Source organism: Crocuta crocuta, unplaced genomic scaffold, assembly GCF_008692635.1.
Source record: "Crocuta crocuta isolate KB4526 unplaced genomic scaffold, BGI_CrCroc_1.0 scaffold193, whole genome shotgun sequence".
Taxonomy (NCBI): Eukaryota; Metazoa; Chordata; class Mammalia; order Carnivora; family Hyaenidae; genus Crocuta; species Crocuta crocuta.
Window position 1 is genome coordinate 3,836,630 of NW_027529624.1, and position 18,027 is coordinate 3,854,656.

The 18,027-nt window shown below is 45.9% G+C and overlaps 1 protein-coding gene across 2 annotated transcripts in view; it reads right to left on the reverse strand.

The window, feature by feature from the left end:
• LARGE1 (LARGE xylosyl- and glucuronyltransferase 1) overlaps positions 1-18,027 on the reverse strand; it is a 539,966-nt gene that overhangs the window by 273,778 nt on the left and 248,161 nt on the right. For both annotated transcript variants that reach the window (XM_077762029.1, XM_077762030.1), the window contains one exon: positions 4,673-4,755. In XM_077762029.1, coding sequence (XP_077618155.1) covers positions 4,673-4,755 — 83 coding nt within the window. The remainder of the gene's footprint in view (positions 1-4,672; positions 4,756-18,027) is intronic.

The following is an 18,027-nucleotide window of genomic DNA, read 5'->3' on the forward strand; positions in this document are numbered from 1 at the left end:
CCCACCTTCCTGCCCAGGAGCTAAACACTTAGCTACTAAGTAATTTTTTTTCCTCTGCTCACTAAAAGCTCGGTTTCCTTACAGAGCGGCTACACTTCCCAGTTTATCTGCAAATGGGATTGGAGTTACAGGCCGTCCCCCATTTTCCTTTAAAGATCCTTCCATGGACATATATTGTTCTATTTTCTATGAAGTAAACCCTTGTTCACAAATATTTTGTATTTATTCTTTCTCATCCACTTTTTTCTTTGCACAGTGAAATAACCAAAAATATATGTAAAGAGAAAACAAAAACAAGATCACCTTTATTTCTACCTCTCCAAACACAACATGGAAAATTCCATTTGTAAACAAAGTCTCTGCTAGTCTTTCTCCTACCAGTATTTTGAGCATATGTATGCACATCTGCACACATGTGACACATACATGCTTGTATTTATACCGTAGAATATGATGCATATGTTTTGAATTGTGTTATCACTTACATCATAAAGTATAATTTGTCCACCAATTGAGAACATGCTTTACTATATAAAAGGGTGTTCTACTATTTAGTCTTATTGTTTTTAAGTATAAAACGGTGTTCTACTATTTAGTCTTATTGTTTTTAAGTATGATTCAAATTTTTTAAATTTTTTAAATGTTTTATTTGTTTTTGAGACAGAGTGTGAATGGAGGAGGAGCAGAGAGAGAGGGCGACAGACAATCCGAAGCAGGCTCCAGGTTCCAAGCTGTCAACACAAAGCCCAGTCCAGGACTCAAACTCACGAACTGTGAGATCATGACCTGAGCCAAAGTCAGGTACTTAACTGACTGAGCCGCCCAGGCACCCCAGTATGATTCAAATTTTTATGATTATAAGCAGCATGTCATAAAAGTGTTTTCTACAGTCAGGATTACCCTTTTATTTAAAAGAGTTTTTAAGTCTTTATTTTTGAAAGACAGAGAGAGAGAGGGGGGAAGAGAGGGAGGGACAGAGGTGGGGGGGGAGATAATCCCAAGGAGGCTCCGTTGCTGTCAGAGCAGAGCCCAATGCAGGGCTCGAACTCAAACTGTGAGATCATGACCTGAGCCGAGATCGAGAGTTAGGTGCTTAACCATCTGAGTCATCCAGGCCCCCAGGATTATCCTTTTAAGATAAGAGTCTCTGAAGTAGGCATACAGGGTCAAGGTCTTGGGCATAACACCATAAAATTTCTTTCCAAAAAGGTTATAGCAATTTCTGGTTCTGGTAGGACTATATAGGGGTGACTGTATCACTCTTTTACTCTCTTTTAAAATGCACCGTGTCCACTGTCACCAGGCATACTGCAGAAGTAAAACTGATTTGATGTAATAAAGCCAGCCTTAAATGAAAATTTGCTGAAAATCTTGTCTGGAAAATAAATCTAATTGCTGTAATTAACAGAGAAAGCCAAAAGTAGCATCCTACACCACTATTATTATATTATTATTAACATTAGAAAGGTACTTCATTTGCCAAAGTATTTTATAACCGTGTATTGGTTAATCCCCATAACGTGCTTCGGAAGCAGTGAAGCTATTTATAGCTGGACTTTCTGAGCTGAAAGTCTTTCAAAAGTCCTTCTGTCTTGATATCTCAAGTCATTATCACCAGCACATCAATCCACAGACATTCTCATTTGTAGAATTTCAAGGATGGGAGGGATTTAAGTGGTCATCTGGATGAAGATCAAGTCGTCACTGACGTGGCGTGCGGAACTGTCCTAATGCTTACTAAGAACTGCTTTCTTCTCACATCCCCAGGCCGCCACCAAAGCACGGCATGCCATCCGCAGCCAATTATAAATCTAATGCTATTTTTAGATGTAACATCTTTGTGCTGAGCAGTTACTGTAGGAGTAAAAGTTTACACTCAATGGGATTCCTTAAGGTTTCGGCAACTACTGGAATTATTTGATTTGTAGCTGAAGCAACAGCGATAATATTTATACCCAACAGCGCAAAAACGTTTTTATGGCTTTAACATGTGCCATAATTGAGAGGTAGCACATTTGGCTGTCTGTAATCATGCAAATACTCTTCCCTAAAATGGGGGGTTTTCCTCCCCAGTCAGGGAGGGATCCGACTTCTTTAGTGGTGACGAGAAACACAAAAAGGCTGAGAGTCACTCATCTAATTCCGTGCTTATGGGACAAAATGCCCGGTTTGAAGCAGATGAAGGTTGAAGAGCCACAGGGAGTCTCAAAAACCTCACAGGAGCGATGGTGGTGTAGAAAGGGTATTTCACCTTAAGTCAGAAGGCATGAGGTTGAGCCCCACTTGGTCATTCTTTATTTGGTATTCCCATTTCCTCCTGAGATGTGCAACGGAAATCCCAATACCAACTGGGCAGAGCTAAGAGGTGAGAACTAAGAGCCCCTCCCAGCAGCCGACTTCGTTCTCTGCTTGTTGGTTACTCAGGACTCCTGCTGGCCCACTCCAGGGCTGGGGCTGAGAAGGGGGGTAGGCAGGGATCTCCTCACTCCCAGCTGGAAAGCAGAGAATCCAACATTTTGCTGACCTGCTAGCTGACTAAAGGCACATCAGGGCACCCACCCAAAGACCCACCCAAAGACCCACCCAGGGGAGTTCAGTTGAAATATCTGAGCTAATAAATTTTGTCTTCAACCTAATAAATTTTGGGGTGAACTGATTCACAGCAAAAGGAAAAGTGACCTAAGCATGAATGTCTAAAGGGTTAAAATGACCTGCTGAAAATCACTCAGCTGTAGAGTGAACAAATGTCTAACCAAACCAGGTCTGAGCTAGATCTCTTAGTTAACTGGTTGAATAACTTTATCTTCAGGTTATTTATTAATGAAGTTCCCCAGATTCACCTGTGAAACAAGTAAACATTCCTGGAGCACCTAATACATGTGAAGACCTTTGCTAAGATACTGAGAATACAGAAATATGGTTGCTTATATTTGACTACAAAAGACATAACATGAATAGAGAAATAAAACACGATGCACTAAGTCCAGTAATAGAAAGATGCACAGAGTATTATGGGCTGGGAGAAGGGGAGCCCCAGCCCACACTAACAGGTACAGGTGGGCCTCCTGTTAGAGGGATAAGGAGTTTGCCAGGTTGCGAGGAGGTTGGAGGAGGTGAGAAATGGACAAATAGACAACAGGCAGAGAGGGGTGGGAGCTCAAGCAGGTCAATGTTGCTGGAGAGTGAGGTATCAGCAAGGGGGGGGAGGGGGGAGAATGACATCAGGTCCTGATGGTCTAGACAGACCTTGCTCAAATCTCCCTCCTCCACAAGAAGCCATTGAAAGGTTTGGAGAAATCAAATTTGCCTTTTTAAAAGTATCACCTAGAGTTGGAGAGGCTGGATCTGTGAGGATTGGAAGGCCAAGCGCAGGAGAGAGATTACACACTCAGCACCGACAGCTAGATTCAGGCATTAACTTGACATCAATCTATGTTCAGTTGAGATCTAAGAGCTTCTCCTGACTATTCATACTGCCCAGAACCTTCTGCATCTTGGCTACAGCCATAGATAAGCTTCATCTAAACCTCTGGTAAGAATGTTAGAACAGAGCCAAGGACACTGGCTAAAACTACAAACTCAATTCTGGATACATCCTGAATAGGTCTATCAATCTATCAATCAATCAATAGTAGAAAAAACAGAAGAAAGGTCCTGTAAAAAAAACAAAAAAGTAGAAGCAAATGGCAGCTCTTTAACTTGGATAAGAGAGGCCTTAGGAGAGGCAGTATTACTTCCGGGTGGAGAAGGACCCTATCCTTTGTATGGCTGGTTCCATGGGGATCCACAAGAACCCACACACATCATCTATAGGTTGGAAAATTTCAGTTTAATAGAAGGCAAGACTTTCCAATTGTTAGAAATGCCCAGACATGGGACAGGCTGTAACTGGAAAATTATTAGCTAGCTAGGGCCGCCATAACAAAATACCACAGACTGGGGAGGGAGTGCTTAATCAAAAGAAACTTATTTTCTATGGTTCTGGAAGCTGGAAGTCCAAGATCAAGGTGCTGGCAAGGTTGGTGTCTTCTGAGGCCCCTCTCCTGGGTTTGTAGATGGGTATCTTCTCTGTGTGTCCTCACAGGGTCTTCCCTCTATGTGAGTCTGTCTCCCAATCTCCTCTTAGTAGGACACCAGTCCTACTATAGTAGGGTCCATTCATATTGGCCTCAGTTTAACTGAATTACCTCTTTCAAGGCCAATCTCTAAATACAGCTCTTGTTCTGAGGGGGAAGGGGCTAGGGCTCCAGCAGATAAAGTTTGGGGGAACACAATTCAGTCCATAACACAACCTAGCAACAGGGATATGTCAACAGAGAGATCTGGGGACCATCGGGCAAGGGAAGCCAATGAAGAAATGGAAGCCTCAAATCTGAAGTGTCCTTGAGCGTCCCTTTAGGTCTAAGAGCTATAATCCTAAACGTTGTGGGACAGCACCTAACTGCTCCTGTTAAACATTATTAACACAATAATCTCTCCGGAGTTTCAGACAAAAATCACATTTTCACAGCAGCTTAAGTGATTGATGAGAAATGCTGCCCTTCTTTAACTCTCCCCGGAGGAAGTGTGCAGGCAGGCAGGCACACGCATGATGTACACACACATATCACACGCATGAGCCATGTGCCCCAGCCCCACGCATGAGCCCGCAGAGAACGACAGCTGCGCTTACCTGTGAAACAGGACGGACTTGACCAAGGTGACGACATCGCGGCTGGCATTATATCCAGCACAGACGATAGCAACATGGATTGTCTGGGAAGCAAAGAAAACAGGGTATGCGGTTAGACAGATGGAAGAGGGCCTTCCTGGTGCTTCAGACCACATGAAAAATAAAAATCACCCTCATTTCTTGTTGGGATCATTAGAAAACAAAGGGCATAGTCTGCAGCTGTGGAAAATAACTTGAGAGAGTTTTATTCAGGCCTTTTTAATCGGTTTATGGAGCTATCATCATTTGGAAACCATTAAGGCTCTTTTCAATTACATTTTAGGGATGAGAGAAAGGCCAATTGGCTCACATAGGCAAACAGTGAGCCCTCTGTCCCCAAGCTGGGAGACAATGGCAACTGGTCACATGAGAGAGGAAAGAAATATATCCTGAAAGGAAGAAGTGACAATCAGGGGTCTCAGACTGAGAAGTGATGGCTCAGAGTTGGGAAATGCTCTTGCAAGATAACTCAGGTTAGGGGTGCCTGACCAGGCAAAAAGATCAACGAACACCTCTAAGGGCCCATCTGTAACAAGGGCCCCAGCGGGGATGTCATCCCAGGAACTGAAGACAGGCAGAACCGAAGGGGACCTCTTGGGGCATCTCATCTGAGCAGTTAAGAGCTCGGGCTCCAGAAATCGATCCTGGCTTCCTCCTTTAGCCCAGGGTGACCCTGGGAGACTTGTGGCATCAGGTGACTCACAGTAACACACGGCCATGACACATGTCCTACAGAAGGTCACAGGGCACATAAGGGAATAATACCAAGAGTGAAGTACGGTGCTTGGCACACTGCCTTCCGATCATAGCAGAGATGTTCTCTAGAGCTGGGCTTCCCAGATGGGGGTCCCCCGAGGCACCCTGGTGTGCTGTCAGTGAACTATAGGAGACAAAGCCACTCATCTCTTCAAGCGAGATCTCAAGGCTTACCAGGCAGGGCTGGCCCCCTCAGGCATGGCTGTCCTCTGTGCTGCGGCAACTGGACAAAAACTGGGAAGCCCAGTCCCAGGGAAGCCCCTACAGAAAGTCATCCAGCCTTTCAAAACAGCTCAGAGAATGGAGGGGTCACACCTCTCGATGCTGTCCCTTTTGCCGAAGCACAGTCCACCTTGAACTGAAACCCGCCTCCTAACACCCACCCCAGCCCTGCTCTGTCCTGGGGGTATTGCAGAGCCAGCACGTTCCCTCCGGCACCCAATACTTAAAGGGAGGGGTCTCCAGAGGTGCCGTCTCCATGTTCAGAACTACTGTGAGCTCCTGTCCCCATGGCATGGCTTCTGGACTCCTGTTAGTCTCATCAGCATGTTCAAAAGACAGTTCTGTTGACCCTCCGCACGACCTCTGCAACTTCCCAGGAGTCCATAATTACTTGAAAGTACAAAGTAAAAAATAAAAATAAAAATAAAAAAGCAGTTCTGATATCCTGGTTGCTCCCCCACAGGCTTTCAGGACAATGACCCCTGGTTCCCAGGCCAACTAACCCGCCCCATCCTCACCCCACCCTCCCCTTCCTCCCACTGCAACATCACCGAGGGAAGTTTACTCAGGCTTCGATGGGATTCGAATTCTGGAACAGAGATTCTTAACCCTGATAGTACATCAGAAACACTTGAAAGATTCATAAAATAAACCCTGTGCCCCAGCCCCACCTCAGACCAGTGAACTCACAATCTCTGATGCCCAGGATCTTAAATGACTCTGCAGGAAGGGCAATGGGTCTCCATAGGAGGCAACACTCATCCCCCTCCACGCTGCCCAGAACACTTGACAGTGTCTGGAATCATTTTTGGCTGTCAGTCCTGGGGGTGGGCAGAGGCCAGGGATGCTGCTCGACCCCCTACACGGCCCAGGGCAGCCCCTCAACAGACAATTACCCTGCCCAAAAGGTCACAGAGCTGTTGTGGGGAAACTCGGCTTTTAGAAAGAAGAAGAGAGGCTGCAGGAAAACTCAGACCCCCTAGCTACCAACCCGACCTTGACTGAGTCTAATGTATGCATATCTTAATTTCTCCACCTGTAAAACGAAGACACCATCACTTATCTCTGCATAATATCTCCAAAAGACTCAGGATGAAAGACCGTTATGCGGATGTAACAGTCACCGTTTAAATCATGAAGGAAATGAATAGGAAAACGCCTGGACGCAGGAGGCATAGCCAGGAAGGGGACAAGAATGGATAAAAGCACGCTGAATCAGGCTCTTTGCAACTGCAAATATTTAAACATGCAGCCTCTGAGATATCAAACTTTGTCTTGGCTTCAGGGTTCAGGGGCTTTTTAAAATGGGCCCATTAAATGAAAGCACGAGCGTGCACATTCTCAAACATTTTACATAATTTTCCAATCTCTTTAGTTTCATCCAATACACCTGCCACCATGAATAAATTCATCATCTGGAGCTGTAGCAGTAAGGCCCTGCTACCCAGGAAGGCAGAAAATTAGAGCACTGTGAACACGCTCTTGGAAGAGTTCTGGGTGGTCCCAGCTTTCGTGGGTATAGAAGTGAATGCCAAGAATGGGTCAGGGGTTTGGAGTGGAGAGAGATAGGGATGAATGTTCCTTCAAAGAACAGAGTCATAAATACGGTCTCACCGTGAAAACTTGATTTTGAAGAGTCCAGGTTTCAAGTGTCTCATTCAAGTGTCCCATCTCTTATTAAAGATGCCCAATAGCCAGGATTGCCTGGGTGGCTCGGTCAGTTTAGTGTCTGACTCTTGGCCTCAGCTCAGGTCAGGATCTCATGGTTCATGAGTGTGAGCCCCACATCAGGTTCTGTGCTGACAGCACAGAGCATGCTTGGGATTCTCTCTCTCTCCCTCTCTCTCTCTCTGCCCCTTCTGTGCTCGCTTTCTCTCAATAAATAACTTAAAAAAAAAAATGGCCAATGGCCACAACTACTTGGACATTCATCTCCTCAAAGTGAAGCATCTAAAATATCAGACTTGGTGACTGGTGGCCAGCCATCAGGACTTCCTTACGTTTTATACAGATGTCATATTTGCCTTTACTGGTCACAGAGCTCAGATTGGGCTGGGGTGATGATCTTAATTTGCGCCTCCAGACTCACTCTTACCCTCTTCCAATTTGTTCTGTGCCTAAGTGCCTGATATTTACAGACTGAATAACTAGGCTCCCAAGGCCTCTGGTTTCTGGCGGAGTTTGGTCACTGGGAGACTTAAGGGCAGGAGGAAGGAGAGATCAGGTCCTGTGTACCTGTCAGAACCCCCTCCCCCAAGTTCTGATTCTGCTGGGCTCCATCAGGACACCCGCCTCCCACCCCTTGATTCAGGGGTTGAATCAAGTGGCTCCACCCCACCCCCCTCCCCACTGGTTTGCAGGTCTGCGGCTGCCTTAAATCCTTCCCACCTCCTTCGAGAGTGCCACTGATTGCCTGCCAGGGCCTGACCAATTCCAGTGACCCTTCCTTAGCCTCACATTGGTCTCGGTGGCTGGAAGGGAAGCACAGAGGACTCTCAAGCATTCATAGATAAACTGCTGAATCCTAAGCTCACAAAAAGGTAGGAGAGCACCAGTGTAACCAACCTGAGAATGCAGAAGCTGTATTTATAAACTTGAAGCAGCTTGACAAAGTTCTCAGACACGGGGACCAAAGGTTCTTTCTAAGGAGGCCCACAGAGCTCCGGGCTCGCCCCCTTTGGTCCTGAATCTGGTGCTCAGCCCATCCACAAACTGCGTCTGAGACATGACATAGCTGAACTAGGGTCGAGTGAGGGACAGGGGCTTTTAGGACTTACAAGAAGGATTCAGGCATGACGTGGGCATTTCTGGGGACCCTGAAACACCAGGCACTATGCTGAGCTGGACGGAAAGGTGAATCAGTCTCCCAGGGTGAAAAGAAGACAGAGAAAGACAGCTGACCAGACAACCCCATCAGACTCTGGGAAGGATCCTATGATGGGGACCTCAGTCCCTGCAGCCCAGAGCCGCCTGCACCGTCTAGGCCAAGCGGATGCCTGAGGGTTTCTGGGAGGAGAGGGCATTCCGATGACTGGACCTGGGAAAGTGTCACTCCTGACATTCAGGGCCACCTGGAATTTGTAACTCTGTGTGTCAGCCTTCAAGAGAAGCTGAAAAAGAACATTCTCTGTGTTCTGGCCTCCCCTCCCCCAACCCCAACACACCCAAGAAAAGTCTTCTCAAATATGGACGCAGGGAAAAAGTTACCGTTGTCCTCAAAGAAATGTAGAAAAAAACTAAGGGATGGTGGCAAAATGTGTCCCTAACAGAAGTATCAATACTGTGCGTAGCTCTGCTTCCCCCACCAACACTATGAGAGAGACGGGAATGAGAGAGAGGGGGGAACCCCAGTTGAATATCAGTATCAGCTGTGCTGTGAGGAGTCAGGCTCAGCCCATGTTCTGACTGCANGGAGGCAGGCCTCCAGGAAGACAGGCCGCTGGGGAGAAGCACACAGGAACAGAGCTGGAAGAGGGTTTGTGGGAAAAACCCAACATGAGTGAAGAGATCTGGTCTGAGCTGCAACATCAAAGCTAAGCTGCTGTTGTGTGGCCTCGGAGCAGTCATTCAATGTCCCCGAGCCTCAATGGCTTGTCTGTAAAATGGACATGAAAATGGGTGCTACGCTGGCTTGCTGTGCGCAGACAAGTGAGGGCAAGAAGGTGCACCTCGTGAAGTGATGCCATTCACCCATTGGCTCAACAGCATAAGGACAAACTGTTCAGCATCTTTGTGCTTTAACCATCCCCCGCCCCTACCCTGGGAAAGCTGGATGGTGGTGGCTGCATCTCTGACTCTGGCCAGCTGAGTGACCTTGTGCAAGTAACTTAACCTCTATGATCCTTGGTGGATCCTGTATAAGAGCAGTGCAGAATTTCTATATACAGTAGTGCACGGAGCATACTTTCCACGAAACCCCCAGTGCACGCCTGAACTGGAAAGTACTAAACCCTGTATATACTATGTTTTTTCCTATAGATACACACTGAGGATAAAGTGGAAGTTATAAATTAGGCACAATAAGAGATTAACAACAGAAACTAATGGCAAAACAATTATAGCAACATACTATAATAAGTTGTGTGAATGTTGTCTAAGTATCATATTGTCCTGTACTTGCTCTTCCTGGGATGAAGGAAGAAGATAAAAGGGCTACATGCTGAGATGAGATGAGGGGAATGACGTGGGCATTCTGATGCACGTTAGGCTACTACTGACTTGACGAATCGTCAGAAGGGTCATTTGCTTCCAGCGTGACCACAGGTAACTGTAACCGTGGAAAGTGAAAGCATGCATCAGGGGTATTTCTGTAGAGTTTTCCTAACATCCAGAGTTTTCTAAACGTCAGGATGAAGAGTGAGTGACACAGGGTGGTTAAGTGTCTTTGGCTCAGCGAGTCAGTTGCAAACTGAGGGGTTGAATTCACAGTCCTGTTAAACTCATACCACCCTGTCTCAATAAAACACACAGGTAACTATTAAAATGAAAGAGATATATTGCTAACGAGCCATCTAAAATCATCTTACAAACCTCAAGGGCATCTCTACTCTTCTGGGAAGCAGTGATAGAAATCTGTTTCCTTTAAATACGAAACCATGGACCCAAAAGACAAAATTATCTCCATCCTGTAGAAAATAAAAGTAGACACCTCCTATGGTATGTTAACTATACTTCAATTAAAAAATTAAAAATCATTTAAAAATAAAAGTGGATGCCTCCTGACTATAATGGGAGCCAAGCTGTCAGGGGCTCAGCAGTAAGGGCAGGAGGAACCAAGGGGTTATGGGCCCAAGGATGAGGACGGAAGGACCACCCTGCACTGGGGACTTCAAGCACCTTCTCCATAGCCAACGCCTAATAAACGCACAACAAACAAATAAACCACTGGGCAGTCTCCATCCTGCATATTTCTGGCCCACTGTAGGGTTTTCCTATGTTACAAAGAACAGAGTATTGTCAGCAATCAGAAACCCAAATGTTACGCGGAAGACATATCAAATGGGGAGACTGATTTTTAGGGTGAGTCAACAGAAGTCTAACTGGTATCTAGAGCAGGTGTGCTGTCTGAATACAGCCCCAAACTGACCTGCCATGCCTGGTGGATGTTACACCCCTACCTGAGGTTGATCCGCCCGACCCCAAAAGCCTACACACATTCACCAAAACAGCAACCATTCTGCAAACATAGACTGAGCACCCACTATGTGCCAGACTCAACTGCATGTGCTGGGGCAACAGCAGGGAGCAAAAGAGCGTGCCAAGCTGCATGGCAACGATCCACAAGAAGACAGCCAGACGGTGAGGAAGACCTTCTAGAGGTCACAGCCATCCGGAAGAACTTGACTTTTCCTCTGTGTGAAGAGAGACGCCACGTGAGGGTTCAAGGCTGAGAAATGGCATGATCCGACTTATATTCTAAAAGAATCACTCAAGCTGTCTGTTGAGAACAGAGCAGGTCTGTGTGCACATGCATGGGGAGGGGCGAGAAGGGGCAAGCTAGAGGCAGGAAGGTCAGGACGCTACTGCAATCACCTAACCATGGTGTGATATGCTGCCCAAATGCCCCTTCAACGATGTGTGTATGTTCCTTCCGGTTGCCAGGAATTGCCTTTCCTGCAGAGAACTGTGTTTGCTGGGGCAGCTACCCTCAATAAATCCCACAGAGGCTTCAGGTGCTGGCCCCCAGGGCACGCCTTCATAGACTGCACGTGAAACTCCATCTCAGGGGTCCCTCACTGCGCGCTAAGCCAGAGGCGATACGGGACAGAAAGGCAAAGTTGGAGGGGAGAAGCGGCCACCTGATAAGTATTCTTGCAAAGCCCGTGGTGATCACTTTGCAGTTGACTTCTCTAGCAGAAGAAGCAGAATATCATATAAATTAAGATTTACAATCTGTGCCAAGGATGTGGAGAAATTGGACCCTCGTGTACCGTTGCTGGGAGGATAAAATGGTACAGCTGCTGTGGAAAAGAATATGGTGGTCTCTGGAATAATTAAAGATAGAATTGCCATATGGTCCAGCAATCCCATCTCTAGGTATATAGCCAAAAGAATTGAAAGCAGGGTCTCAAAGAGATATTTGCAAACCCATGTTCACTGCAACATCATTTACAAGAGCCAAGAGGTGGGAGCAAACCCAAGGGTCCAGTGTCAGATGAATGGATGAACAAAATGTGGGAAATACCTCCAACGAAAGATTATTCTTAAATAATAGTCTTAAATATTAGTCTTAAAAAGGAAGGAAATCCTGTCTCATGCTACAACGTGAACTTTGAAGACGTCAAGGTAAGTCAAACGAGCTAGTCACAAAAAGACAAGTACTGTCTGATCCCCTTTATATGAAGTATCTAAAGTAGACAAACTTGCAGGAAGCAGAAAGGTGGTTGTCAGGGCCTGAGGGGAGGAGGAGAGAAAAATGGGAACATTGCTGTTTAACAGATATAGTTTATTTTGCAAGATGAAAAAGTTCTACAGATCCGATGAACAACCATGTAAATATACTTATCACTGCTGAAATGTACACTTCAGTTTTAAGAGAGTAAATTTCATGTTAAGTGGCTTTGCTATACCACAATTAAAAACAAAGAAGATTTATAACGTAGACCTTCACGTTTTAGCCATGTAGCCTCACCAAGCCCAAGCTTCCGCAGCTATAAATTTAGGATGACTAAGAGTCCAGGGGCTCACACACGTAAAGTGTGTTCCTGGGATCGAATGCTTGCTCAAAAAGTGAAAGCAGACATGGTTAGCATCATTCTCACCAAAAGCCCTGCCCGCTTCTTTTCATGATGTTCATGCTCTGGTCAAGCTGGGTGGCTTGCTAGGTTTCCTCGCTTCCATAATGTGCCCTCAATTTAATACGCCCTAGTCCTTCATCTCACTTAGCCAACTCCTCCCCATCTTTCGAGATCCGCTGGCACCTACTGTAACCTCAGTTTCTCCATCTGTAAAAAATGGAAATCTGGACAGATTAACTGAGATGATTCGTGTAAAGGGCTTTGAGCCTGGCATCCTGTAAGTAGGAGATAAGTATCAGAAATCAATAGTATTACTAATAATGTAAGAGTTTATAGTATGTTGAAGGGTCTACCTTCAAGGTCTTGAGCCTTAAATATTCTTGAAGGTCAGGCATCAGTTTCTTTCCTTCTGCCCTTATCCCCAACTCTCCTTCAAGTAAGGACTGGGATAGTCTCCTCCCCCCTCCCCCACCATTGTTGAAAGGAGGGCTTTCGGAGCTGCCCAATTCCCTCTGTTGTGTCAAATGTTGGTGTTGCCTTCACCCTCCTCCCATACAAGAGGGCAAAAGACACAGGAATGTGGAAAGAAACCACTGGAATCATTTGTTATTTGGGTCACGGTAGCAACTGTGTAAAATTAGGACACATCCTTTATTTTGCTCCAGTTTATCGTCATCATCCTTATAAACCAGAGGGTTGTACCTTTACTTGTTGTTCTTAATGGCACATTTTGTAAATAAAATGTAATAAGAGGGTAGAATATAGAAAACAGATCAAGGTAGGACTGCTCCAGGGTAACCACAGACAAGAGACTGCAGGAGACAGGGCCCCTTGCCATCGTCATGGTGTGGCGGCCACCTCCAAGACGGTCCCCAATGATCCCTGTCAGCTTGTGTGGCCCTTGCTACATCGTATCAGGGTCGGTCTGTATGACCAATAGCGCTCGGCAGAAGTAATGGTATATGATACCTAAGGCGCGATCATAAAAAAAGATGGTGGCTTCTGCCTTGTTCTGCGGATCACTTATTCGGGGAAAGCCAGCTGCCACAACATGAGCACGCTCAAGCAACCATAAGAGACTGAGGTCCCAACCATGTCTCTGTGCCATCTCTGAAGCAGGTCCACCAGTTCCTGTCAAGCCGACAGATGGTCACAGACATCTTAACTGCAACCCCATGAGAAACCTATAAGCACAATGTCCGACTCGGCTGCCCCCAGATTCCTGATTTTCATAAACTGTACAACATGATAGGTGCTTGTGATGTGAAGCCATTGGGTTGGGGGGCATAATTTGGTATGAAGCAATAATTACCAGATTCAGGAAGGGGAGGTAACCTAAGTTACTGCTATAGGCGCTAAGGTTCCCTGAAAATCAACGCATAAGAAAATCCTACTAAGTTCCTTCCAGCTGTACCATTCCCTAATTCCAAGGCCTGACATTTCGGGAAGATATTTTAGTAGATTTACATCCTTGAAGGAGCCCCAGAGACCACCTATGAAGCTAATGAAATCGGAATCCAAATACTGCAATGGCATCTTCCAATAGCAACATATATATGGAAGGATGGCAAGCCCTCTACTGCTGAGCTATTCGGTAAAATCCTCATAAAAACAATTGATCGAAATACCGTATAGTTAGGTAGGGGCCCAGAAAATGAAGCTGCAAGATGTTAAGTTTTATAAACGTAACGCCTAAAGCAAAACAGTACACCCCTACTAAGTTAACAAACGCAGTCACAATCTGGAAGGCAATTTAAAACAGAACTTCTTTGACAAGAACAGACATATTCTTGCCTCAACCTACTGAGAAATGAGTATCTCTCACAGGTCTATGGTAGCCCCCAAGGTGAAAGATGACCTCCATCACATCTGGTCACCCTGAAGCCTTTGAGGTGAGGCACCTGCCAGATGGGGCCCTAAGTGTGGGTCCCGGGCGTTCTAATTCACAGAGAAGTAGTGCCAGGTTCCAAGCACAGATTCTAGAAGTAAACTGCTTAGGTTTAAATGTGACCTCCACCTCTTCCAGGCAGTAGGACTTTGAAATAATTATCGAACCTTTCTTAGCAGCTTTCTAATGTGTAAAATAAAGAAAGTATGCTTCTATGTGGCCTGAATGAGATATTTTATGTAAATTTTTGCATAGTGTCTGTTCCACTCTAAAGGCTGAGCAAATGTTAACTTTTATTGCTATTACATTAATACTGAGAAATGAAGCTCAAAGCACGGTGTAGAGGGAGAGACATACTTCCCTAATGGTGGTCTCAAATCAGAGAGACCTTTCACTTGACCTCCCATAGCATATTCATTGTCGCTATACTACAGTACATCCACAAATTCTTTTGACATTCCTCTCATTGAGAGATGGGGTATGTACACTCTTCCCCACAAAACTGAGTGAACTTTTGAGCCACTTCCAACTAAAAGATTACACACACTATCAGTATAGTGTGATTTCTACTTCTGCCACCTGTGTGATTTCTGAGGCCAAGTCATAAAAAGTGCTTCTGTTGTCTCTTGGTCACTGGGGTACTTGTACTTAGTCTTCAGCTGTTACGGAGGCAGTCAACTTCCCTGGGGCTGCCATGTTGTAAGGAAGTCCAAACCAGCCACAGGGACAGGCATGGAGAGGCTCTGAGTCTACCACAGGAAGGAAGGATGCTGGGTCAGAGCCCACTGCTCCAGTCCTCACTGCTCAGCATTAGCCACAAACTAATTAGATAACTCTCGAGGGACCCCCAAAAGAGAACTGTTTACCTAAGCTCTTTCCAAATCCTTGACCCCAAAAAAGAGACCTAATAAAATGACCAATAGCGTTTTAAGCCATTACATTTTAGGTGTGTGTTAGGGAGCATCAGGAAAGGGAAGCATCCACAGTAAGTATATGAGACATTCCTGCAGAATTAGCTTCCTACCCACTGCCTTGTTTCAGCCTCACAGCTGCACTGGGAAGGACATATTGTAATTCTCATTTTGTAATGATGAAAACAGACTACAAGAGGGTAACAGAATCACCCAAGCTCACGTGACTAGTGACTGACAAAGGCAAAGATTCCTGGCCGAGAAGTTGGACTCTAATTCCCGTGACTTCTCAGCTGCACCAGAGCGGACTCCCAGAATACTCTAGGACCAGAAACGCACAGAAAATACACAGATCCACACACACGCCGAGGCCCGAGTGGAGATCAAAGGGGATCATTCCGCTCCCGGCTCCGTGGCACACAGAAGCCAGTGCCTCGCTGAAACGGCATTGCCCTGACAACAGAGAAAGGCAGGAATAAACGGACAGCTCTCAGAAGGCCACATAATTAGGAGGGCGCAGGGACTGGAAAGGGCCCATTGTTTCCATCACCAGATATCTCGGCTGACAGCCCGGAATTGTTACAGAAGACTTTCCAGAAATACTTGTCATACCTCAGAGAAGTTTCAGTGCCACAAGAGAGGATGACAACATCCCTGGTTATGAGGTACTGTGCTCTGACAGGGTGTCAGGACCAGCTTCGGCACTTGTAATCGCAGAGCGTCGTGACGAAGGGAGGCTTCTGTGCGGACTCCACTGACTGACATTTCTTGTTTGCCTCTATGGCTTCTTCACTGAAATCTTTAAAGATACCAAGTGATGGAGACAGAGAAAGCATTTATACTGTAATGGGTATGAAGTCAGCATCTCAAGGTAAGTGTGGACCCAGAGGAGACCATGCTGAAATATGACGCCAGTCGATCAAGACTCTCAAATTCATCTCCGGAAACTCTGAACAGGACCAGGGTTTCATCGCAGATAATTCTACCAAATCTAACCTTAAGGACCTAAGAAGTAACATTATCAAGACACACAGGGAAAGAGAAGGAAAATGAAGAAAGCTTAATTCCCAGGTGCAAATCAAAAGACTAAAAGAGAAGTTATGATAAGAATCAACAATCCCAAGGTCTCAATTCCTATATTCGTACTTTATCTTTCAAAAAGCAAGGGGATAAAGAGAACCCCATTGTTTATGTTGTGCCTTCAAGCAGCGGCTTCCAAACATGTCCCACTATCTTGATTTACTTGCACAGATTTCTTTAAAGCCCATGTTCTTGCAGCCTACACCCAGAGATTTGCAATTAATAGGACTATAATAGGGTGGGTCCCAAGAATATGCATTTCTGGTACGTAACTCTAAGTCACAATCAAATTTGGACACAACCCATGTGAGAGAGAACGTTCACTGTAACCTTAACATCTGTTCGGTCTAGTAGCAGAGCTCCAAAAACGTAAGCAGAGAACATTTTGAATGTTTATTTCAAAGAATATTTATTCCTTGAATAAAAACCTAACTTTTCCAGGCTCCCTTGCAGCTGGGTGGCCGCTGCCAATGGTCCTGCAGTAATATTCTTCCACCAACATGCTCCAAGGAGAAGAGATCGTGAGTCTAACACGTGTTATTAAAGGAAGGTGGCATGTCCTGCCTTAATGCTGCTTCTTTCCTGCCTGCTGGAATGCAGACACAGGACAGTCGTTACGGACCGTGAGACCACCTTGAGAATGCCAGCCAAGCAAGCTGAGCAAAACATGAAGGAAGCTCTATCCCTAAACAGACATCCCTACTCAAAAGGCCTCTAGCCTTCTTAAGCATCAAGAGAAGTAAGACTCAAAGCCATGGTTAGTCGGGATGTTTTAATACTTCACGGTGAAATCTAATGCCAATAACACCTATTTGAGAGCCTGCCTCTAGTTCTAATATATACTGTCACCCCTGACACAGTACAGGGCAGAAGCTTGCTTTTTATCTTTTTATCAGTAATTTACAAATGAGGAAACGAAGACACAGAAAAATGATACAACCTGCTTGGTGCCACGTGGCTATGGAGCTGGGAACGGGGCCAGGATTTAGGTCAGTGGGCCGCCAGCCCTCCTTAGAAAGAGGAAAGGAACTGCTGGCCAGACGGACCGTGGTAGGAAGAGAGAGCCCCCACTTTTACCCTCTGCTCCACCTGTGTCCTCCTTTTCTCTTTTCCTTTCCCATTTCCACTTTTCACCTCCTCGGTTCTCAGGCGGTTGCATGGACCCTCCCACCTGGCTGGCAGGGTTCCATCACCCACCCTGAAGTGACATCAGGGCCGTGACCTGAGGGCAGACAACACGCAAGAACGCAAGCAAGCCTTCTCCCAGGCAAGAATACAAGCTCTCAAGGGGCGCCTGGGTGGCTTAGTCGATTGAGCGTCCGACTTTCGCTTAGGTCATGATCTCGCGGTTCGTGGGTTCGAGCCCCGCGTCGGGCTCTGTGCTGACTGCCAGCTCAGAGCCTGGAGCCTGTTTCAGTCTGTGACTCCCTCTCTCTCTGACCCTCCCCTGCTCACGCTGTCTCTCTCTCTCTCTCTCCCCCAGAAATAAATAAAACATTTAAGGGGAAAAAAAAGAATACAAGCTCTCAAAACTAGGGCCTTTCCCCAAACCAGCGTAAAGTGGGGGAAGATGATAACACTTCCGAGTCCCCATTTCCAAAGATGTAAAAGAGAGATACTCAGTACCACAGGCCACGGGCGATGGCAGTGAGAGATTAAATGGATGGGACTAGGCATGCAGACAGGGCTAAATAAACACCCGGCGTTTAGCAAGTCCCGATG